At 49.3% G+C, this 23,922-nt stretch overlaps 10 protein-coding genes across 10 annotated transcripts; 7 read left to right on the top strand and 3 right to left on the bottom strand.

The window, feature by feature from the left end:
• Positions 1-165: 165 nt before the first annotated feature.
• On the bottom strand, positions 166-2,227 carry BU24DRAFT_375440 (uncharacterized protein). Its single transcript, XM_033524596.1, has 3 exons — positions 1,966-2,227; positions 1,819-1,911; positions 166-1,765 (listed from the first exon to the last, which is right to left on the bottom strand). Exons 1-3 carry the CDS (start codon positions 1,984-1,986, stop codon positions 248-250), a joined length of 1,632 nt encoding a protein of 543 aa, XP_033380389.1. The 5' UTR covers positions 1,987-2,227; the 3' UTR covers positions 166-247.
• BU24DRAFT_443383 (uncharacterized protein) lies at positions 2,228-4,465 on the top strand. The gene is made up of 3 exons (XM_033530584.1): positions 2,228-2,727; positions 2,779-3,839; positions 3,887-4,465. Exons 1-3 carry the CDS (start codon positions 2,586-2,588, stop codon positions 4,202-4,204), a joined length of 1,521 nt encoding a protein of 506 aa, XP_033380388.1. The 5' UTR covers positions 2,228-2,585; the 3' UTR covers positions 4,205-4,465.
• A 124-nt stretch (positions 4,466-4,589) lies between these two features.
• Positions 4,590-5,618, top strand: BU24DRAFT_425871 (oxidoreductase ucpA). Its single transcript, XM_033528844.1, has 2 exons — positions 4,590-4,777; positions 4,848-5,618. Exons 1-2 carry the CDS (start codon positions 4,688-4,690, stop codon positions 5,517-5,519), a joined length of 762 nt encoding a protein of 253 aa, XP_033380387.1. The 5' UTR covers positions 4,590-4,687; the 3' UTR covers positions 5,520-5,618.
• A 71-nt stretch (positions 5,619-5,689) lies between these two features.
• On the top strand, positions 5,690-8,008 carry BU24DRAFT_425870 (uncharacterized protein). The gene is made up of 3 exons (XM_033528843.1): positions 5,690-5,971; positions 6,035-7,127; positions 7,177-8,008. Exons 1-3 carry the CDS (start codon positions 5,897-5,899, stop codon positions 7,872-7,874), a joined length of 1,866 nt encoding a protein of 621 aa, XP_033380386.1. The 5' UTR covers positions 5,690-5,896; the 3' UTR covers positions 7,875-8,008.
• Positions 8,009-8,714: 706 nt separating this feature from the next.
• On the top strand, positions 8,715-10,104 carry BU24DRAFT_425867 (NAD(P)-binding protein). The gene has a single exon (XM_033528842.1). The coding sequence runs from the start codon at positions 8,799-8,801 to the stop codon at positions 9,780-9,782; it is 984 nt and encodes a 327-aa protein (XP_033380385.1). The 5' UTR covers positions 8,715-8,798; the 3' UTR covers positions 9,783-10,104.
• Positions 9,871-10,619, bottom strand: BU24DRAFT_485337 (uncharacterized protein; the record flags this gene model as incomplete). Its single annotated transcript, XM_033533384.1, has 2 exons — positions 9,871-10,298; positions 10,355-10,619. 2 exons carry the CDS (start codon positions 10,617-10,619, stop codon positions 9,967-9,969), a joined length of 597 nt encoding a protein of 198 aa, XP_033380384.1. The 3' UTR covers positions 9,871-9,966.
• A 1,941-nt stretch (positions 10,620-12,560) lies between these two features.
• BU24DRAFT_268386 (uncharacterized protein) lies at positions 12,561-13,570 on the top strand. Its single transcript, XM_033522570.1, has 2 exons — positions 12,561-12,904; positions 12,960-13,570. The coding sequence occupies exons 1-2, from the start codon at positions 12,674-12,676 to the stop codon at positions 13,257-13,259; spliced, it is 531 nt and encodes a 176-aa protein (XP_033380383.1). The 5' UTR covers positions 12,561-12,673; the 3' UTR covers positions 13,260-13,570.
• Positions 13,571-19,126: 5,556 nt separating this feature from the next.
• On the top strand, positions 19,127-19,667 carry BU24DRAFT_412578 (uncharacterized protein; the record flags this gene model as incomplete). Its single annotated transcript, XM_033526122.1, has 2 exons — positions 19,127-19,135; positions 19,191-19,667. The coding sequence occupies 2 exons, from the start codon at positions 19,127-19,129 to the stop codon at positions 19,665-19,667; spliced, it is 486 nt and encodes a 161-aa protein (XP_033380382.1).
• Positions 19,668-20,370: 703 nt separating this feature from the next.
• Positions 20,371-21,090, top strand: BU24DRAFT_425862 (uncharacterized protein). Its single transcript, XM_033528841.1, has one exon. The coding sequence runs from the start codon at positions 20,473-20,475 to the stop codon at positions 20,632-20,634; it is 162 nt and encodes a 53-aa protein (XP_033380381.1). The 5' UTR covers positions 20,371-20,472; the 3' UTR covers positions 20,635-21,090.
• An 866-nt stretch (positions 21,091-21,956) lies between these two features.
• Positions 21,957-22,934, bottom strand: BU24DRAFT_353469 (uncharacterized protein; the record flags this gene model as incomplete). Its single annotated transcript, XM_033523779.1, has 3 exons — positions 21,957-22,490; positions 22,540-22,776; positions 22,833-22,934. The coding sequence occupies 3 exons, from the start codon at positions 22,932-22,934 to the stop codon at positions 21,957-21,959; spliced, it is 873 nt and encodes a 290-aa protein (XP_033380380.1).
• Positions 22,935-23,922: the final 988 nt, after the last annotated feature.

Raw genomic sequence — 23,922 nt, 5'->3', positions numbered from 1 at the left:
AGAAGTGACCGTATTAGCGACTGAGAAATCATCACAGATTTGGGGGCAGTTTGACAAGAATAGCTTGCAAGAAATTTAGGGTGTAGTATTCATTTCAGAGAGATGCATCGCGTTCCAAACGCCTCCAATGCAACAGCCGACGAGACAACTATGCCAAAACCCTATATCTTGCGCCAAAAATTATGCATCATCTACTTTTGACGGCCATAGAAGAAGCCGCCAGATTCGCTTTCACTAAATGACTTTTTTACCTCGCCTTGAATGTTCCCTCAAAACCTGGCCGCTTCACCTTTTTACCGGGCTTTTTGGCCTTTGTTCCCTTTTTGCCCTTCTTGCTACCCTTCTCGTCTCGTCGCTTCTTCAAGTTCTCCTCTCGCTTCTTTTGCTTGGCCTCCTGGGCCTTTTGGACGCTTGTCAATCGGTCTTTCCATTCTTGCTTGCTCTTTGCTTTAGCCTTCTCTTGACGCTTGACGCTCTTCTTTAGCAAGGCAGCGTCGTTGTGCACCTTCTCTCCTTGCGCTCGCTTCTTAGCGTCGAGCCACATGTCCTTCTCTTCAATGTCCTTCCGCTTGACTTCATCAAGAGCATTGATTCGTGCTCTCTTCTTCTCGGCTGCCTCGAGCGCAGTCTTTGCGTCTGATTTACCCTTCCTTTTCTTAGCTTCCAAAAAGCCTGAAAGATTGCTGTCTAGCTGCTGGCCGTCCTTCCAAGCAACGCGACCGAAAGCAAGAGCATCGTGCTCGGGCGTTGGGCGCAGTGAGAAGAGCGAGGGTGAGCCGGAACCACCTCGTAATCGTGCAAGTTGCTCCTCAGCCTTTAGGCGCTCTTCATCCTCCTTTGCAAGCTGACGACTGGCCTTGCGGGCGATCTTCCGCTCTGCTTCCTTTTTCCGTCGAGATTCGATGAGTTCTGCTCGATTTCTTGCTGGTCGACCATCGGGACCATCTGCTTTTCTCGCCGCTCGCATCGCTGCCAACTTCTGTGCGAGACGGTCACGGAAGGCTTCGTGCTTCTTGGGGTCATACTTGAACGATTTTTCCTCTTTCTTTTCAGATGAGGCATCGGCTGGAGGTATTATGGATGATGAGGACGAGGCAGCTGAGGCGTTTGAGGTAGTAGAGGCGTTCGAATTTGCAATCGATGAGGCAGCAGTTGATTGAGGGTCTTCCACCAAACCGCTGACGTCCAGAGGCTGGAGGCGTTCGTCGGCATCCTCCTCCAAAGCATCCTCCTCTTGTTCGTCATCTTCGGCATCTCCGTTGGAGTTACCAAGACCTTCGCTGAACTCGTTTTGTAGGGCTTTCTTGTTTTCTTTATTTTGTTGCTTCTTCGCCAGTTTCTCTTTCTTCTTTTCAAGCTTCTGCTTCCGCTTCTCAGCGGCTGCCTTAGCCTTGGCGTCCTCTGGCTTCTTTTCCTCGACAACATCCTCCTCCTCATCCTCATTGGCCTCGGGCTCGTCATGGTCAACAGGGTCCTCCTCATCAAAGCTCGCCTCAGCTTCTGAATCTTCGCCTTCAGTCTTTTGCTTTTTGGATTTGGTCGAAGCCTTTCGCAGGCCCTCTAGTGGCTTCTCCTTTTCGATGTCCATGTCAAGGTCTGTGTCTGAAGATGCTGAGGAAGAATCCTCGCCTTCAAGTTCGCGCTTCCGTTTTCGTGCGTTCTCGTCCATGACATCTTTGGCGGTCTTGTGTGAGGCGGGATCAAGCTTAGCACGTTTTGCAGCTTGTCGTTCTTCTTTTGTTTGCTTTTTCTTCGACCATTGTGTCTGTGGAAAGATGGTTCAGTATGGTGGCGGTGAAATGGCAGAATCTTGCGTACGCTTGTTATACTGGAGTCCTTTCCATAGTATTCCTTCGCAGGTATCAAGGACATGAGGCCCTCGAAAGCTCGAGCATGGCTCTTCAATCGCTCCTAGGGGACTGATTAGCGAGCGTGTACATGCGGGGCGAGCGCATAAATGCGAACCTCGAGGTTGGAGTCCGCCATTTGCAAAGTCAATTATTTTCAACTGGCGGCCTTGGACTTGCAAATGCTTCCCTGGGTTGGGAAGTGGGCTTGTTGTTGCGTGAAACGAAGTCGGACGTTTCGTCGTGTGCCTGCGATGCAGATGGAGTTCGAAAAAGTGGAAAAAAATGAATTACGGCCAGTTCGAAATCTTGGCAAAATATCTCACTTGTCCGGATTTGGTAGAGGAGGGAAGGAGGCGCAACCTCAACCTCGACCTTCAAAATATTAACCACACACAGCACGCCCCTCGTGCTGCTCCCCACAATTGCCAGATTTTCGTTGATCCTATTGTACACTTCCAAATCTTGCGTGGCAAGCAAGCGGCACCACGCGTAATTTGGGACTTCAACCAGGGCGCGAGCGCGAATGCCTGGGCAGGATTACGTGGTGCACCGCCACAAGCTCCCACCAATTCACTTCAGCCCAAGCTGATGGTTCATAAAGTATGCTGCTTGCTGCCACAGCATTTAAGCTCCACAACCTACATTGACGCCGTGCGGCTCGAGTGCTAGTTTAATCTGCCTCGAACTCAATCTGTCTCCATACCTCACACTTTTGACTGCGAAATACCAGCTCCAATGTCCGCACCGGCGATTGAAGCAAAGTCACTATCTTCGCTAACCACTCTTGCGTCCAACCCACCATCATACCCAAGAAATCCTACGCACGTGAGACATGAACCATTAGTGTTATATATCGCTCGCGTTCCCGGAAGCAGAGGTACGGCTTTCTGTTGGCTGTCCTAGAGTCAGCATCTAATTACATTTCCAGATGTCTTCCTTAGTCCTATGAAGCCGCGCGACAGGGTCGTTACAGCGGAGGACATCCAGAGTTCTCTCTATTTTGTACACATTGAGCAACCAGAAGATGTTCGTTTCATAAATCCCTTTCCGGGTTCATCGGCAGCAAGTCCGCGAGCAGAGTCGCCAAATCTAGGATCTACTCCAAATTTCCAGAGAAGGCCAGCCCCAGGAGGATTGGTTTCCCCACTGACAGCTTCTGCACCGAAACGCAAACCCGTTCCAGGAACTTTGGCTCCTCAGAGCTTGAATGTTAGAAACGATTCACAGGATGCACAACTGTCTCCGCATCAGGCCAATCTGCTAAGCCCCGACTATCATCAGCGTCGGTCTTTTGACTCGAGTCGCCATCAAGAAACACAGAGGCCCTCTCCACCGTATTCACCGTTCGATCAAAGCACAGAATCTGGGACCTCTCTTACCCTCATTCGGCGTGATCCTGGATCGGGGGCGCAATGGAATGTTGCTCGGATAGCTGACCCCCATATGTCGGAAGTGTCTTCATTCTCGAGCAATGAGTTGAGTTCAAAACGCAAGACAGCAACACCTTTCCACGTCGAAATCCATAATCCGGGCTATTCGAAGTTCTTACACTCTAATCCACAATCGCCATTGATCAGTCGCCCTACCAGCTCTTCATTACGCCCCAATAGTCAAGGAGGTGCTCATCCCATGCCTCCTACCCCACAATTTCCCAACAGTCCAAATTCAGAGAACGCCGATGGAATATTCCGTCGACGAATCTGGATGGAGAATTCTAAGTATGGAAGCTCAGATTCTGGTCATCGAAAACATAATTCGTATGATGCCAACGCAGGGTATCAGAGCAATAGAGGCAGCGTTGAATGGCCAAATGATAGATCGTCAATGGACCTTCGCCCACCCCCATCTCCATCATACTTGACACGGGACGATACCTACGATTCCATACCGGCAGCAGAGAAGCAGTCGCCCTTCCGAGGATATGTATTCATGACTCCGTGGAATAGTCGATGCGAATTCGTCACTGGGACCGGTGGCGGGTCGCTGAAAGTAAGTCTATTTGGCCCAATGTTCTTCACTCTTCTAACAATCTGCAGTGTCGTCACATAGTCCCCGGGCTTCAGGGTAATCCTCCCACGCCGATGCCTGTGAGCGAGTTGAGGTTCAATCTACCAAGTGCTTCCCGAGATGAATCGAAGAGATCTTCTATCTTCCATCGTCCGCGACATAGCCGCAACAACTCATCCGTTTCGGAAATGGATCTATCATTGGGACAAGAATTTGCGGGTGGGGGCTTCGGGGGACGACAAGCTAAACTCGGCAAGCTTATCATCGAGGATGAGGGCTTGAAGATGCTGGATCTTTTGGTTGCAGCCAATATTGCTTTGTGGTGGAGGGCGTATGAGAAAGTTTGAGCGAAATCAAGCCTTGAAAGGTGGCACGATGCTGCTGCGGATCAAGCAACCCCTTTTCTTGATATATGCCAGACATGAGAGGACCAAGCCTTGGGGAGACATGATCTCAATGCATTAGCCGGCGTGCTTTCTCTGTATTTTGGTGCACTTTTGCTAAGCGAATCCAGTAACAGCAAACGGGGTGATAGGTAGTGTACAACTATGTCCGCGATTCGGAGCTGCAGAACATAATTAATGCATTTACAATACATTGATGGAGGCCCATCTGCATGTGTGTCTATCAATACTAGCTAAGGATGCGGCGGAACGATGATGACAGGCGGAACCGTTCCGTCACACTTCATACCAGTCCCGAACCGCGGAACCAATACCCCACATCAAGCTCCAACAGTTCCCCCAATGTATATGAACGCCTGTTGCAGACAGAACCTCTCAACGCCATAGATTCACCTCGAAATAATACCAATTGATTCCAAAAGCAAGATGTCTGTCCAAAAGGTTGCTCTCATCACCGCCAGCTCTGCAGGACTAGGAGCCCAGATAGCTCGAGTGTTTGCTCCTGATTACCGAGTTGTACGTACAATACAGCCATGCGTGGTGCCTCAGAATACTCTATGGATAGACCCATTGACTCCCAGTACAGGTCATCAACTACTCCTCCAACCAAGCGCGAGCACAATCACTCGTCGAAGAACTATCCAAGATCCCTTCAACACACTCTTCGCCAGCAACACCACGCTTCCACATTCTCCAAGCCGATGTATCCTCCAAGCCTTCCGTACAAAACCTCGTCGCAGAGACAATCAAGACCATGGGTCGTCTCGACGTCGTGGTCTCTAACGCCGGCTGGACACGCATGACGACGTTCCTGAACATTGATGAGGGCGTCAACGACGAGGATTGGGATAAGTGCTTCGTCATGAACGTCAAGACGCACTTATGGCTCGCTTATGCCGCGAAGGATGCTTTGGCTGAGACCGAGGGCACGTTTATATCAACAGCTAGTGTGGCGGGAGTGAAGCCTTCAGGAAGCAGTCTGCCGTATGCGGTCACAAAGGCAGCGCAAATTCATCTTGCGAAGAGTCTGGCGGTCATTCTCGCGCCCAAGATTCAAGTCAACAGCGTCAGTCCCGGAATGCTGTTGACCGAGTGGGGGATGAAGTTCCCCGAGAGCAAGAGGGAGGCTGCGAAGAACAACACTAAGTTGAAGCGGTTGGCGACGGTTGAGGATGTTGCTGATCAAGTTAGAGTATTGGCGTTGAGCAGGAGTGTGACGGGCCAGAACTTGCTCATTGATGGTGGTTCTTCTCTATAGAGGTGTTTTGATGATCACAACATCGCTAGTGTATTGATTGCGATGATTGACTAAATGGGCATACATGGCGCAAACAGGTACAATGGAAATAAATATTACTACATTTTACAAAGAAATGATCAACTATATTTTCGTTTTATTTTATCAACTTTCGTACCATGTTCAACAAGCTCGAATAGGGTCTCCGGAAACGCTCCGGAAGCAGATTGTGGGACACTAACACTAGCTACCTGACAACCACGACGTCAAAGAACGAAAGCTGAAGCCTTTCTAAAAAATTTACATCTTTCCACCCTTTCCATTCACTTCTAAAGAGATATTGGGTATCGTGAGATGTCATCAGCCCTAATCACAAATGCTGGTGACTCAAATCCAACATGGGTCAATGCGCGAACTTAAATTGTACACCACGTAGTGAGGTTGTAGCAACGACGGACATTGCCGGAAACGGGGTCAGTCAGAACCCTACGATCCCCAACCTTGAAGTTCTGTTGTTAAAATAATTGGGGATATAGGTTTTATACGCCTTCATCATCTCAGCTATCTTGACCATCGCGGCAATCGCATTTGCCTATATCTCGGACTCGCTACCAGAAAGCTATCTCAACGAAGTCGACCGCGCCGTGATATCAGCTGTTCAATCCATCCTACCCTCCCGGGAAACTCTGCATCGACTATGGACGAAACTGAAACCATTCCTCACGTTCGGCCGCCCAGCAAGCAGCGAACCTCGCATGCTCACCCGGATGGAACGTCAAGAAGCCGTGACGCGGTTCGTCCTCGCGCTGAGCGACCAACAACTAGCCACCGGATTAGCCATCTTAATCGCAAGTCTCGCAAACCAATGCACCTTGACCGTCTATGAATTCGAGCTCGCCTTCGCCCTCGCATGGTTCTCGTCGACGACCCATCTGGCCACGCTAGACGTGCTGCGGGTGTACTTCCACCACCACCAAGTCGTGCGGAACTGGCGCGTGTTTGGCATGATAGCATTGCTCATCTTGCTGCTCTATTCACTCGTCATGTCTGTGGGTTCGGTCGACGAGACGCTGCCTGTGCAGTGCACATATAGGTATTTTGGCTACGACGGCATCCGGAGTACGAATCCGCTCAGTGTGTATCTGATCATTGCCTCTGTCCTGGTCCCGCTCATTCTCGTCTGGAGCTACATCGTGCGGATCTACTGGTGCTACCGGGTTCTGGACGGGAAGGCATCCACGCTGGAGCGAATTGTGTTCAACATGAAGAGCCGTTCACTGCGAAGGAAATTCCGGCCGTCCAAGTCAGAAAAGGAAGCGCTATTGAACGAAGCCGTACTGGAGCGACGGGCGATAGTCCGACGTCGACATTTGGAGCGTATAGGCTCGACGAGGGGAATCGTGCGGCAGTGGCACATTCAGAGTCGGGCGTCGAAAGAGTACAACGGGTCGTTCCTTTCTTTCGGTCCGTTGGTCATCTTCATGGTGGCTTTTGGGTTTTCTCAATTGTATGTCACTAGATGGGATCCGAATGTTCCTGTCACCATAGACGAGGCTATGAGTTTCGGGCAAATCATGCCTCTGTTTCTACTAGTTTTACCTATCTTCGCTGCTGCGGAGATATACTACGGTAAGCTTGACTCCATTTTAAGACTCTTCGGATTTCTAACTCCCTGCAGAGGTCAAAGGCGGCGGCCACGTAGAGACATCAGTCGACGACAACCCCGACACCAACGAAGGCTACGCCTTCCCATCCTTCATCCCACCCTACCGCCGCGCCTCCTTGGTATCATCCAGCGGCGCCGACGACGACCGCGAGTTCTCCCAACTGCTCAAACTAAGTGAACTCTACGACGAAGAGCTCCCCCACATCAAACGCCTCTTCTACCTCGAAGCAAAGACCATCTCCCTCCGAACAGCATCCGCCACCACCTGCGAGGAGCACAAAGCCGCACTCGAATCGCAAGCCGCGATTCTGTCTCGATTCTACGCGCTCCAGCACATGGAAACATCACTGGCGCCGTCGTTCCTCAGAGCGTCGGTCGAGTTCTTGGTCAATTCCGGGTGCAGTCTGGCATTTGGGATTCTGATCAATATCGATGATCCCAGGGCTACGGGGACGATTACGAGTGTTGTTATTTTGGCGTGCTATTTGGTGAATGAGGGCATTAATCTGTCGTTTGATGTTAAGGATGCTTGGTTACCAGTCACGGCGGGGGAGTATGAGAGGGTGTTGCTGGAGGTGAGGAGGAGGGAGGGGGAGAGAGGTGGGTGTGATGATTCTCCTGATGCAAATACGCCGGTTCTGCCGATTGTGGATCCGGGGAGTGGTAAAAAGGAGGCAATCATGCATGGGGAAACGACTGAGAAGAAGTGAGGGAGGATACTGAATAGATGTTGGGCGACTCATCAAGTTAGATTCCTAGTCTAGTTGTAGGCACAAACTATAGAGTACATAATACATGGGAGAATAATCATAAAGCAAATAACTATTTAGACAACTGCTTAAACACGTCAGAAATATTTTTAAATAGAAAAGACAAGCAAAGTATACAAAATTATAGCAAGCATAATTTTTTAAAATCAATGATAGACCTCTTATTAGATAATATATATTTAGGTACGGTCAATCATTCAACTCCAATTAGTACTTGCTCTTACGAACACACCCTGCCCTTTCCATGTAATCAAACATATTATATCCCTTAACAAGGCCAAATACCATCCATCAAGGCACGGCAAATTAAAATGATGCCTACTATTTATTATCCCGGTCTGTACATGATCATACTCCCTACTGCGAGCACTCACCATCCCCTTCTCCACCAACCGACAAAAACCACAATTATTCCTTCCGCTCACCGACTGCACAGTTCCGATTCTTACACATGCACGTATTATCTCCTCTTTTCAGAATCCTGTAAGACGCATACATGTATACGATAGGCCATCGAAAGTGCATTCCTATTTGACTTGCTGGTGAGTGGTTGTAAATGGAAATCTTGTAGATGAATCACAGAGACCCTGTATACGGGGCGGTAGTATGATTAAGAATGACCCAGAAGTTATAAAATGTATACTAAATTCTACGAGACTTGATATATAGAAAGATAGAGCCAAGAACGAGCCTGATAGTCGCATGTTGAAGGTGGGTCCAAAGGTAACGTGATATCAGCAGTAGTCGTCCAGATCCACACAACCAAGCTTTACTGTGTGATATATCGTGACCGCAATTGTTGGCTTTCTCCCACCCGCTTTCTCGTGATTGCAGCCGCTGTTCCCAAGAGTCCCGGAAGCCAAGATGTCGCTCAAGACAATGTGGCAGCAATACTTCCCCGCAGAAGCGCCTTCGTTCACGGAAGCGAACCTCGCGCCTGGGAGCCAAGAGGGAAAAGTTTTCATCATCACGGGTGGGAATTCGGGGATCGGAAAGGAGCTTGCGAGGTTTCTGTATCCGACGGGGGCGAGGATCTACCTTGCAGGTCGGTCTGAGGAGAGGATCGCACGGGCGATCGAGGATATCGAAGCGTCGTCTGCTTCGACGGGCGTGGCGAAAAAAGGCTGTCTAAGGTCGCTGCATGGGCTCGATCTGAGTGATCTATGTACAGTCAAACCGGTGTTTGAGAGGTTCGCGGCGCAGGAGAAGGAGTTGCATGTGCTTTGGAATAACGCGGCCATGCCGTCGCGACCGGGGAGGTCGAGCCCACAGGGTATCGAATTGTCCATGGCAGCGAATGCATTGGGTCCATTCCTATTGACGAGCTTGCTTGTTCGACATCTTGGTGCTGGGGCGAAGAATGCGGGACGACCGTCGCGTGTGGTTTGGACAGGTTCGGTTCAGATTGAGATGAATGCACCGCTGGGAGGAGTCGATTTTGAGCGCCTTAACCAAGGAAAGACAATCTCGCAGCATCCAGATTATGCCCAGTCGAAGGCTGCTAACCTGTTGCTTGCACATGAGAGCGCTATCAGGTGGGGAGATCAGGATATCATCAGTGTTTGCCAGAATCCGGGGAACTTGTACACGAATATATATGCCAGAGAGAATTGGTTACTGGTGCTGTTCCTCAGATATACAGTACTCTACGAGGCAAAGTATGGGGCGTATACGATGATGTTCGCGGGGTTCTCGGACAAGATTAGCATGGCGCAGAACGGCTGCTATATATGGCCATGGGGTGTGATCAAGCCGAATTCGAGGGAGGATGTATACAAGGCGATCGACCAGGGCAAGGCCCGGGACTTCTGGGAGTGGTGCGAGGACAAGATTGGGGCTTTCATGTAGCCTTAGCTGTGGTTCTGTTAATATTTGATAGATGATCGATGGCGGGCACCGTGCCACATGTCAGCTTTCAATCTTTGGCATGATGGGAGCGACACTGTCCATTACGCTCCCTGGACGGTATGCACCGAAGCGAGTAAACCCAATCGTGTGGACCGATAACTAATATCAGGCTGTGATGAAACAGTCAGACATCTTCAGTCTTCATCCGCTCAGTCCAGAATCCTTTCCCATAGCTGATCAGTATCTCCTGGCCTTTCGGGACCCCTTTAGCTCGTTTCCCACTCTTGCCAGCGGTGAGGACAAATACACCTATCCTTTTCTCAATCTTCCCACCACCGATGTCAAAGTAGACATCCCTAAACTCAGCGTTGGGCCCTGTAGATACCCCACGGTAATCGTTGATGAAGCGAGCCTCGTTGCCCATGTTAGAGGCATCTACGCCTACTCCGAAGTCTCGGTCGAGTGAGAGATCGTAGTCGGACTTCTCATCTAAATCATTGGCATCATGAACATAACCTAGATAGGGTAGCACGAAGGATTGGGAGGTAGATTCTGAGCAGCGAACAGTCCACTTTGGCCATGGGCAGGATGAGACGGATTCGATATCTTTGTTATCCTAACGTTAGTGTAGGGAGCTGTAGATATGCGAAGCTGCTCATTGACCGGAAGGTCAGATTTGGGAAGAATCAGTGAGTTGAGTGCCTCTTTGGCGAGTGCTTTGGAATAGCTCTGAGCGTGTAGATACGGAGTGCTGGATGGCCAGTCTTTGGGGAATTTCCCACCAGACGACCGAGTGTTCTGATCCTTAGAAGGTTTCGTCGTGATTTTGGAAGCCATATCTTGATACGTGGAATGGCATCAAACTGAACTAGGACTTGGTAGCTCTCGCTTGGACTAGCCTCGTAACAAGCAAATGAAAAGGAGACCGAAAGGAGTTGATTTTGTATCCGTATTATGTAGGTGGCGTAATAGTACGAGGAGTGGGGTGTTGTATTGCTTGACTCAAATAATTCCCGCGTGGATTTACGGGCGTAGGTACACAAATTTAGGAACCCCCTTATTGGCTCAATGAGTTTTTCCGCTCAAACAGGTTTTTTATGCCTTCCAAGTCTCTAGAAGTTCACCCGGGACTACGGAGTACTTGGAGTGTATCTAATGGAAAAAGATAATAGACTCGTGGAAGGCAAATTCTATGTTTCTTTCTAGCGAGACCTCAGTGGCTGCTGGGAGAGATTTGACACTGTTTCCAAGGTCAAATGGATTGGTTGGCATTGGCCGGGGCCGACCGAGCAGGAATAGCATGCATGAAGTCGATACCAGGGGGTGAGTGTTATTTCGGCATGCATCCGGGGAAGACTGGATGGGTGATGGTAGCAATTTTTAGACTCCGGATGGTTGTTGAGAGTTGGGTAATGGATGAGGTACGAAGGTAGCGGTAGGGTAGATAGCTTGATACTTGATAGGGAGAGAAGCTAACGACACCGACCGTGACACGCTACCACCGGTCTAACCGCACCATCAGCTCCACGCTTACAACGCACACATACACGCCGGTACGCCAACCATCTCCACACCGTAACTATTGTTTTTGTTTTTGTTATTGTTTACTCTAAGAGAATGATGAAGAAGACTTTTCGTTCAGCACCGAGTAAATCTGTTAATTGACGCTACGACGCTGCATGAAAAGACATGGTGAAGAGAAGAGCTGTCGAATTTCTGTCTCTCCACAATGTCAGGGGAGACAACTTGGCACAATCCGCGAGGCGCCCACGTTGTCCATGCAATGTCACGGACTGAATTTCCCCTTGTGGCCCTACGGTAGAACAGGCTTTGTCCAAGGCCCAGAATCAACGCAGGAACCCGCGCGGATCAAGAACTGCTCCACACCACACTGACATCCTCTCCTCCTGTAACCTACCAACCTGAGGTCTCCACTATCTACGACTATTCTCGGTCGCCGCCATGCGGGCCTCTCCTGTCCTTAGCCTTGCTTCTGACAAGCGCGATCGCTTTGGTCTCGACCTCTGCAGCACGCGCTGATCGGCTGGGGACACACGGAAATGTACACAGCAACAAGGTAGGACGTTGCTACAGAGCGACAGACGTCGTACTCTCTAGGTAATTACAGAGTTCTCGAAAGTAGAGCTCGATCTCCTTACTGCAAGCACAAAAGGGGAAGGGCTGAGGGTTACGATCTGATTTACTGGCTGCTTGGTCGTACGACACTCCGCCGTGAATTCATGCGACGAATCGTATGTATCAGCCTGCCAAAAACCTTCGAATCTTGACTCTGGAGGTCACGGTTGTGCGCGCAGTGGTCTCCGAGGGCTTACAACCTTCGCGCTCAGATTGGGCGAAGGGGAAAAGAGCTAGGTGTGGACCATGGAACTGTTGAATTGCTTGGACTACCAACGGTCCCCTGCTGATTGATATTGGATGTTTAATCTGGTGCCTGGAACTATTCCCTCTTGGAGCACGGTCGTCAATAACTGCTCACATTCCCTCTGATAGCCCAGGCTGGGAGGAGCGGCTAGTGACTCCATCATACGTTCTCCTATCCTGCCACGCCTTCTCGTATGCTGCTAGCAATTCGACCAAGGACGCCACGGACAGGCCAAGCTCCCCACATACTGGTTGACGAGTGCAACCATGGTAGCTGCCCCTGTTTACCTTCATCCAATATCGATATCAATTCATGAGCACAGGGAGAGAGTGCTATTCATATAAAATGCCCTCCCGGATCGAGTCTCAATCTTCTTTTCTCTACCTCAGTACACATTCGCTCTACTCCTAATACCAACCGGTCTTACCCCGATTACATTCTTTATCAACAACATTAATACCGCCTCCCGTATAACTTAATATACCAAACACCAAACTCAACCGTCAAAATGAAGTACTTCGCCGCTACCGTTGCCCTCATCGCTGGTGCCCAGGCCTCTGCCTACGGCTACCCTGCTGCCAACAGCTCTACTCCCGTCGAGTACCCCGTCTCTTCCAGCGCCTACCCCGTTGAGTCTTCCGGATACCCTGTCGTCTCCTCCGGATACCCCGTCTCCTCCAGCGTCTATGTCACCAAGACCGTCTCTGAGCTCACCACCGTCTGCCCTGAGCCCACCACCGTAAGCTTTCTCCCCGTTTGAAATCCAATGTCACGATACTAACATCATTTGATAGCTCACCCAGGGCGGCAAGACCTACACTGTCACCACCTCCACCACCCTCACCATCACTGACTGCCCTTGCACTGTCGTTGAGACTCACTACCCCACTGCTCCTGTCTACACCTCTCCCGTCCACACTGCTCCCGTCCACACCACTCCTGTCCCCGTCTACCCCACTGGCAACGGCACTCACCCCACTGCCCCTGCTCCTTCTGGCACTGGTGCCGCTCCTCCCTCCGAGTTCACCGGCGCTGCCGCCAAGGTCGGTGTCAGCTTCGTCGGTCTCCTCGCCGCCGGTGCCGCTCTTTTGTAAGCAGCATCTCAACCTCTTGAAGAGCATTGATCTCCTCCGACCATTGTCTCTTCTGGATGTTTGACAGGAGACGAGAAAAGACGTTGGATGAAAGAATTATTATTCGGTTCCATTTCAATCACGGTTTATGACTTCGGGCTCTGCATTCATGTCACCTGCATTGCGATGGTGAGTCTGCGGTCGGATACCCCCCGCTAAATAATTATCAATTTTGGACAAATTTCCCCCATACTTTAATATACCTCCATCTCTCTTCATAAGCGCGCTCCGAGAAACAGTCGAACCAAGGGCTGGAACTACCTGATACCCAAATGTACAGAAGAAAGTGCGAATTTCCGTGTAAATAGTTTTGATTGAAGGGTTACGCTTCTGGGTCTTCAGATTTCAGGGCTGCCTCGAATAAAAACGCCTGTCGATCAGACATAAACCATATTCTCTTATTGCAAACCTGTGAAGTCTTTAAATCTCATGGTGATTTTTAACATTATGATCAGGAACACCACGTCAAAAATCAGAAAGCATCTCACGACGTTGAAAGAAGCTCGCCTTGCGTGCTCCCACCCCCGAAATTCGCAACTCCCATAAGGCTGTTGTATGAACCATCTCCCCAGATGCACCAAACCACCCTTCAATTGGCCCAAACTAACAGGTACCTACAAACCCATCATAACTAAAAACCACAAAACAAAACAACCCAACAATCAAACAAACAAGGACAGCAATAAACCAAGAAACCCCAACCTACCACCCGCTCCAGAGCCTACTACACCCTCAAAACAATCCTTCAATCAAACCCACCCACAGCGTCCAAACACCCCCAAGCACACCCCAAGCCCTCGGCATTGCCTTGCAATAAACCACTCTTTCCTACCTACTCTCCGTCGTTTTATCCCCCCCGGTACCGTGAGCCGTGTGCCGGGAGATAACGAAATCAGGAACAAGGCACGATCGAAGGACCAACGACGTCACTCTTCATTTACAGTTCTACACGGGTGGGAACTTGGGAAGTCTAGATTACTTACGCGCGAAGTCCTGTTCGTCCCTTGCGCCGGCGTACGGCGAGGAAGAGATAGCAAGGCTGGGGGTAGGTGTGGTGTGCAGTCAGGGGTACCACACATGGTTTACTTCGGGACGACGGAACGGTGAGGTTCGCTCGTGTTGTTGTTGTGTCGTGTTGCGGTTCTTCGCCATTTGTGTACGCGCGAACCAATTGTGTGATGTGTGATTGTGGCTTACAAGAATTTTACTCGACCTACGGGTTTAACACTTGTTGGTTCTAGAATTCCGATAGTTATGGGATGTGAACTTGTGAGCTAGAGCGGAAAGGGGAGGATGTCGGGTGCTGGGTTCCGGGAGGGCGCGTGAGCGAAGCGAGGATGACGGTGGATTACTGATGTGTGATATGGTCGTCGCGGTCGCGTGTTGAGTTTACTACAAGTACATGTTCGTTTTTGGGCGATGGGAGGTGTTGGATTGTGCAAGCGATTGTTTTGTGTATCGCTATATGCTGGGGTGACGCGTGTGGATAGATACGGAGTATATCGTCACGGCGCGTGATGGGATATGACTTAATGGGGAGACTGCAACACCACTTTTTTCGATATCGCTTGGATAAGTTGTAATGATGACTCCGTCGAATGTTCCCCCAAGAATCCAAGACTCTTTGCAACACACAGGTGCGTCGTAGGACAAGATGAAGAGTTTGATTGTTTTAGTTTCATTTCTCTCAGCTGCATTGAATACAGCCATTTCTTCAAGTTACCTCCTGACAAACAAAGTCTGCAGCTGACATTTCACCGGTCGCTCAATCGAGATGAACTGCGAACTACGAATTCCCAATTCATCCATCGAGGCTTGATTTGGTCCAAAGACTAGATGGTAGATGGTAATACTACGGAGTGCTAACACCAATAACCCTCCACTTTGAACTAAGAGAAAAATCAATAGGGCGCTCGCTCGCTGTGGAGAGATTTTTTCTTCCAAGCGCAGGCGTAAGACTTGTGTTATTGAATTTTGCTGTGGAAAGTAGTCCAATCAGGGTAATGCTAACCAGACACCGTAATCGACGCGTACGCACTCATTTCTATGTCTGTTTAGTCCCTTTTAGGGTTTGTACCTCGTACGGAGCCATTTTTTGAGGTATCTCGTGAGTTATGCTTGTTCTTGTTTGTTTGCGGACTTGCATAATTCATTTGCACAACTTCCATTACATCTGCACCGCTGACTGAGTTTTCTTCGAGAAACCGGTGAGTGTGATAGAGTCTGCGTATGCTTTCATTGGAGGATGATTGGCATTTCTTGTTCGCCATTGTTCTTTTGAAAGGCACACATGAATATCGGTTTTCATAATTCATTTAATTAAGTTGTTGCGGTCATCGCGCGGGCATAGTTCGGGGCCTCGCATATCGCGGAGAGTTTCGCATTGCGACGACCACTTGTCTCCAGAGATATCGTGTCGTGATTGCGATATCGAAAAAAAGAAACTGAACCGCGTGAGGAAATTCACTAATATCGATGCGTGACTTTGTAGAAATCAGATTTGGTTAGTTGGTCTAGAGGTCCGATTCCTGATTATATTGGACACTTCGGTTTCCGTCGATTGTGTGTGTGAAAAAGCTGGGAGCATCTTTGCTGATATCAAGAATATGCAGGTTTTCTATACGAGGAATAATCGCAAGACGTTATGATGGAAGAAATACGAGATCATTGAATATATTTTCGTATGTATGGATTTGAGTTGGACGGCGAAGTTCTAATCGCATGTGGTGTTCTGCTTGTGTTCATGTCTTCTTGGATTAGAAGTGACAGTTAGATATACATGTACAGATAATCATATCAGCACATACTTGCAAATCCGGCACATGAGTAGGGGCCTATGATTTTACTCTAAAACAGAACCTGTGAAATAAAACGGGACCATGAGAAGTGCTTTCAAAACATGATGATTTGTGACGAAATTCAATAGATCCAGACTTATGGTCTCGTTCTATAGGCATTGATGATATTGGACTGCCCGTACGATAATTGTGTCAAGAGTTCAGCCTCCTCGGAGCGAGTTTCGTACGTCGTACTTACTAAATCAGACACACGTATATTCGAATATATTTCCCTGCTATAGAATAGATATGAAATCGTTCTGTCGTCATGCCCACAAAACCCGGCGCATAGCCTGCCTGCACGGAACATCCAAAGACGCAGGAACATGACCCATGGTTATCTATTCTCCGACATCCAGCTTCTACAATAGGTACTAATTTTACTCGTGGAACGGTGAGGAATAGGCCGATGGACAGGCCGAAGCATTTTGGGGATGCCGAAATTTTGCTTCATGGCGTAGTTATTGTCTATGTATTACCATGGCTTCGGAGGAGGCTATCAGGATTTCCGAAACCCATCTTATCATAATCGCCGCCGTCGGAGAATGCGTGCGCTTGGGATGTATGACCTCATCCTGAAGTAATTATGTCTGCGGGTGTAGTACTTGTTAAATTCTAGACACACATTGTTGCGATAATTACCTGGCATTGTAAGGGGTGTAGTCAGATAGGCATAATTCTGATGAGCTGGCTCCGAGGACGAGACGGGTGACCTATCGCAAGAGTCTACAAACGTTCTTGTTGTACACATCTGACGCGCCTATGATGTCCGCACTTCAGAGTCATTATGAACCTGGCATTCGTTAATGTGTGAGATCTTGGTTCCGCGCTCTTGTCTTCGTCTGTGAGGTGTTGGGGAAGGATAGCTTCTTGAGCCATCTGGTGGAATCTCTAGATTCCCTACCCTCGTGCGCTGCGTCTGTATGACGTCCCTCGGATTCTTGAAATCCCAACAGCAGCATACCATATCATACTTACCGCAACCCAGAAACGATCAGGAATCGATGAGATAAGAAAAGAGGGATCCGGTCCGGGCCCGACGTCAAAAAAGAAAAGTAGGGTCCACGTGGAGACTGGGTGTCAAAAGACTTGCATCCTGCATGACGCATACGCCCATTGCTAGAGTACACCCGACCATGGACTTTTGTCCAAATTGCCATGGTCATACCAGCATCCAGTAACCATGATGGGGGACGCTGGGCTGTCGACTACCATCAGGGTATGTAAGGCAGGGTGGAGGCCCGGCCATGATTGCGATGCCATTCCAATGGAGTTTCGAGACAATCCTGTTACCAGATAACACGTCACTTGCAGATCGCAGGTTGAAACTCGTTTCTATTTTCCGCGGACCTCCCTATCAGAGAGAGCAATTTGAAGGGTCGATCCGGGTGGACGCCGGGTTCAAGCCACGCCTGGTATTCGAGAAAAGTAAAAAGTAAGGCGGCTGATATGTTGTCTTAGTGGCTTGAGGCTGGAGGGATGAGGCTCGTGGCAGTACTCTTGCTCGTTGAGAGAGGTCGGATAAGTGGGGGCGAGAGACGTATGACGTGGGGCTGAGGAACGTCGATCGTGTGTCTGAGGATCGAGTTTCGATCGCAAGTCAAGAATATTGTAACGTAACTTCTGCAGTTGTACTGTTCGGCCTACGAGTACTCGTGCTGGTTCAACAGGTTTCGTTCTCCCTTATCATACTCGCACAGTGCAGAATGTGCAATAGGATACCGGTAGATGGATGGTACCCAATGCTGTGGTTGGTTACTGGTACAATGTTTCGGGTGTCGGAGCAGGCAGGGTCGCCTAGAAAGAACAAGTTGCTGCAGGTACTGCCGTTGTGACGAATTAAAGATTTGGATATTTCGTAGATCAGTGCCCACAAGAATGGTTGTAACACTGTGCAGTCGTACTCATCGCCGATTTGGAAGAAATTGGTGGTCTTACGAGATGACGTTAACCTTTGAAGTCATATCTAAAAAAGATGATCAACATAACCCAAGATGGCCTCGACCAATGATCATCCCCACCGCCCAGGAATTTTAGATTCGAAACAATCACACAATTGACTTCCCTTGTCCGAGTGTCGGCAACGCCTCAGCCTGTGCCCAGGAGTGGCTCGATCCCGGATTTTCAGTCAGGCACGCCGGGCTGCGTTGGTTTGTTCTTCCTTCACGGAGTTGAGGGATTGGCCTTTCAACGTCATAGGGCCGCTTGGACCAAAAGAGGGAATCAAAGAGTGGAGGGGAGGGTAATTACGAGGCCAATTGTGGAGTTGTGGAGTGTCGATGGTGGAATGCAATTCTCGCCCTGGGGCCGATTCCGATCATGTCAACTAAGGGCAAAGACGGATAAATAGAATCCTCAAGTACCCTCTTTGGAACGATTGTTCTCTTTTTGATCTTTTCTCCATTTTCTCACGCAATTACCATTACATACAACCAACAAGAATAACCTGATACTATCTTGTACTGGCGTCTAGCGCAATTCACGCCATTCCCATACCATCCATTCACCATCCGCCATACTACTCGCAGTAACACCATTCGCCATTCACACCACCGTCTGACCGGAAATAGATCAGCTCCCGCTCACACCACTCCATTGCGAACCACCGGTTGCCCTCCCGCATTCGAGTGATTTGTTTGGCTTCATCATTCTAACCTGCGTAACCTTTCTTTCTACTGGCTGCTTAGCTGTTCCCGCTCCGCATTACCCCCGAGCCAATATCAGAAGCCACCAGACCCCGCATACCCCAAAGAGGAGAAGAGAGGAGAGGACCCTTTCTCAGCTGCTTTTAACCCGGATATCCTTTTGAGCACTCCACCTTCTTATCTTTCTCTGATAAACCCATATATTGCCTTCGGTTCGAAACCGACAATCCATCCAAATCACTCGTCTCATCACAATCCCATCACTATCTCGACATCAAACTTGACATCAACCCCATCGAACATCAAACATTGAACATCAGACATCCAACCTTACCATACATTCACAATGGCCGAGGTACGTATCAGAATCTCCTCAGCTTTCCACCCCGTATATACTAACACATCCCCAGTCCGAGCCGCCCATGCAGCGATATCTTAAACTATCATCACAACAAGAGAACATCCGCCGGAAACTCTCGCTCGAAACCCAATCACCCACATCACCCGAATTCCGATCAATGTCCTCATCACCCACCGAGAGCATGCAATCATCCATGCACTCATCCACCACAGCCACGGAGCCACACCTCCCCAGCCCAATGCCCATCCCAATTCAACGTCAACGACACAGCGTCGACTACACGGGGGACGACGCAAAGCGAACACTCTGCGACATCAACCAGCAGATGAAGGCAACCCTGACCGAGCTCCTGAACCAGAACCGTTCCGATGACAAGTACCGGGCGTGGGTGCAGGAGAAGCTGCTCGAGACGGAGCAACAGATCAGGAAGCAACGTCGTAGGCACTCCAGTGGTGATCGGGAGATGGCCGCTTCGATTGCGACGCACTTCAGTCCCACGCAGAGCTTCGCGTCGCCGTGGCACTAGATGTGGAGATCGTACCGGTCTGACAGGACGTTCAGACCGATCTCCCTATCTATCATTCGACTTTGGCATATCTGTTGTATTACCATTTGTATTTCTGTTTTCCTTTGTTTTCATCTTTATATCTTGTCACGATTTGAACGACTCAGGCGGCACAGCGGGCATGGAAACTTGCATAACTCAAGAGTAGCGAAGACGGAAACCCTCATCACATTGTTGTATACCAACACACCAACACAAACCCCCTAAAGATACCCCTATACACTCCCTCATTTGCATTTCATCGACAGCAATGAGCAGAAGAGAAAAATGATCGCGCGATGAAATTGCGCTGGGCTGGCTTCACAAACAATAGAAGCCTACTCAAACCTACTTACCAAGTAATGAATGAATTGAAATGTAACTTTTCACTCTGCGTATGGCTTGTAAAACTTCCTATCTTCGAAAAAAACGTACATACAATCTTGCAAATATGAAATCTTTACATTATCGTCTCCCTTCTGTGAGGTTCAAAATCCCAAGAGACGCAAGCAGAACATGCCGATCTTTCGCTTTTCAAAGCGAATCCGTCCATCATTCGATAGCATACACGCACGTTTATCGCCATGCATGACATTGCGTTCGCGTTTTCCCAACTGATGTCGCCGCAGGAAACGATCGACCTCAACGGAAAATAAAAACATCATTTTGCATCTCTCATCTCAAGATGAAGATAAAATCGTTGATGTGATGCATCGAAAAAGTTCACACACCACCCTCCACAAGCCACACACCATCAGAGGGAGAGAGATGGGAGGACTATCAGATTATGACCTCAACCCCCTCCTCACAAACATTCCCCATCGACGATTTCGCCACAACACCAACACCAACAACCATCCCTAATGAATCCCCCGTAACATCAACACCATCCGCCCAATTTTACATTCAATTATACCTAATTTTCCCCAATGCCTACCCCGGAAGATAGATAACAAAATCAGAATTCATAGGTTTTGCCCGCGGCACTCACTGGCCGCGGACCATTTCCCCGCACCTCCCAACAAAAAGGGGCCGCCAAAACGGTCAAAAACCCCAGCTTCTTGAACAAAAAAACAACAAACGAACAAAAAGTTTAATAAACCCTGAACGGGGAGCGAGAAGCGGGGATTGTGATGTCGGAGGGAAGAGAAAGGAGGGTACGCCATCATCGGGAAGTAGTGTGCTCGATCTTTGATATTGTGGACAAGATGGGAGAGCCACACCACACCTCCCCCTCCCCGGCTGCTTTACCGAACTAGAAGAAGAATAGCGGCCAGCGACCGTTCAGGCGAACGAACGGTGGCCGGCCTGTGAATGGTAAGGGAAGGGCTGCGGATAGGTATCTACCACTCGTGTTGCGTGAAGATGTAGGGAGGCATTGGGAGTGCCATTATGCGGGGTGTGGGGCTGGGCTGGGCTGGGGCTAGGCTGGCGTTGCATTTTTGGTCAGTTGTTGGAAGCTTTGGAGATTGGGGATCGACAACGTGCGTCTGCATCTGCGTCTTGCGGCTGGCATCTGCGTTGTGGTGGAGCGTATAGGCGTTGTCGTTATGTATGGCGTAAAGGCAGGGTCTTGATGCAGATTGGTCTAATTAAGCAACTAAGGTTTGTGTGATTCTAACTACGAGTATCTACTGGCTGAGAAGGGAGGGGAAGGGAAGAATGGTGTGCCGCTGTTATCGCTCCGTTTGCTCGTTCGCACCCACTCAAGAGTTGTATGTGCCCTTACTTTACACAATAATGAGGGTGTAGGTGAGCACTTCGGGAGCATGGATTATGGATGATTCATGATGGCATGCGCTTGTCTACTGGAAAGGATGAAGATAAGGGTATGATGACTCTGGTTGGAGTTTACCGCTTTGCTCGCTGCTCTCCATGCGTGTTGACGTCTTCACCATACCACGCAATCTGATGCGCTGGATCGAGTTCGGGAGCACCTTGCTCGTTTATTCTAAGCGTCCGTTTATTGTCCATGTGAAGTTTCCAAAGAAGAGTTCGCTATGCGGGAAAGCTCGACGCGCCGAGATATCCGAAAGCAGTTGCTGCCTTTGTTTGTGCTTCGACCGTCACTAACGGCAAGGCGTGGGTTTCTCTAAATGAATAGCTTGGACCCTTGATTCCCCAAATAGTGATGTGGGTCTCCGGTCAGAATAATGTGAGGCTTTTATCATTGGGTTGATGGTCGATTATTGCGGGACGTATGTGGATGCATGCGGAAATTGTCATTGGATAGTTCCCACAGCTTTAGGACTGTTCCTTATCTACACCTCTCTACACGGCTTCCTCAGGCGTTGCATCATCATCCGTGTACCCTTGTGCAGGGGAAGCCTGAGCTTCTCGTCGACGACGCACAGTCTCAAGGTCTGCTGCCCATAGTGCAGAGCTCACAGCTGCAGTGAGCAAGAATAACATGCTAAAGCCAGGAATGAGCTGCAACATCAGATAGACTGCACCGTACCAGGTATATTGCCATCGTCGCCTCTTCACAAAAGCATCCCTCGCCTTCCTATCAAATCCACGTAGGTTGAAGTATCGCCAGTGCTGCAAAGGCCCGGCGCGATATCCCGTCAGGAAGAGGAACAACGGCACCCCGACGTAAGGCACGAAGTTGAGCGGAAGCAATATGACGAATTCGGCAATCTGGCGGAACGAGAAGGGACCATAGACCGAAGACCTTGTTGGTTTACCAAGGCGCTGGACCGGATTGTTCAAGGAGTCTTCGGACACCGGCCTGAACTGGCTGACGAGGTCGTCGTAGCCTTTGTGAACCAAGACCGCATCGAAGATGTCGACTTGCGACTCGTCCTATATCGACTTAGTATGGACCACATGCAATGGTCAGGCCATAACATACCACCAGAAAGCACTCAAAGAGTATGGCTACTGCAGCAGCACCCTCTCCCAGTACCAAGAATGTACCGTTCACCCATGCGCTTCCTCCGCGGTGAAAGAGCGCTAGGAACGCTACCTGGGGGAGGTAGGCCCAGAGAAAGAGGTTTATATAGACAAATAAGCTGAGAAGAAACGCAGGGAGAAGTCGAGCCTTCAATAGAGGGTATAGGAACGGATGCGCTGCAAAATAAATCACTCCCTACTCTTTGTCAGTGTCCTGTTGCCTGCAGCTGGAACTGCTCTTTGAGGGCGCACCTTGAAGGGATATAAGCAGGCGTGCACATTATCTCTTGTGGGATAGATCAAAACTTGTGGTATTGATCTTATAGGATTCTGGCGCGGTCGTTGCTGCGGCATCTTCTCTCAATATGCGGATTTCTTTCTGTCAGAGATGTTCTGGTGATGGGATGTAGCCAGATGCGCTTGGCGATGACGCATGTCATCACATACGACAAAACGCGTTAAACTGTTTACATCCAGAATCACGTGGACAAATATTCACAACGTAGTATGGTAGGCAAGTGCTAGATGTTCGGAATCTTCAATGTCAAAGATTCAGCTCAATAACAAAACGTAAAAAAGGGAGCTTAGGGGCTTACTCTCAACAAAAGCCAAATATGTCACACTTGTGACCTTCGAGTACTCTATGTATAGACCCAAGTCCTCTCACGAAGACAGCTGATTCGCTGAATTGGTGCCGCAACGTAACACAAGTGTTGAAGCAAACATCTCTCACCCGTCAACAGAGATGTCGCTGGTTATATCTCCTGCCAGTATCTCCTGAGTTGATTTTCTCCTCTCTACCCCATGGGGAACAATTCTCCTCGCGATGGAGACCACTACCATTAATGACTTGCTTGATGATCTCCTCTCAACTTCAGAGTCGTTCTTCGGCCGTGAAGGGAGAGACAATATGTACGAGACTTTCTTTGGACGAATACCGGACGGCTATGGGGATTTACATTTGCCACCTCACCTCCAGCCGCATCCTCTGCAGGAATACCTGGACCAGGGGTTCTCAGCTATGCCACGCTCTTATGATCAAGTGCCGTTGTATCGTTACCGTCACCGGCCAGCTCCTCAGCCTCGCAACCAAGGACGTAGCTCGACAAGACTTACGGTGTTAGGATTCGCATTTCATCAGCCAGCGAGTTCAGGGATACAGGATCAACGAGAAATTTTGGGCAGAAATGCTCTTGATGACGAACCAACATCATCAACGGGGGAACGTACATCTTCACGCTTCGTTCATTCACCTCTTGAGTCGTTCGACTTCGGCGAAGATGATCGGAATGGATCCAGTTCGAGAAATGGTGACGGAACTGGCTACGCTGAGACTATATTG

This window comes from Aaosphaeria arxii, assembly GCF_010015735.1.
Source record: "Aaosphaeria arxii CBS 175.79 unplaced genomic scaffold BU24scaffold_8, whole genome shotgun sequence".
Lineage (NCBI taxonomy): Eukaryota > Fungi > Ascomycota > Dothideomycetes > Pleosporales > Aaosphaeria > Aaosphaeria arxii.
This window is presented reverse-complemented; position numbering and strand designations above follow the sequence as displayed.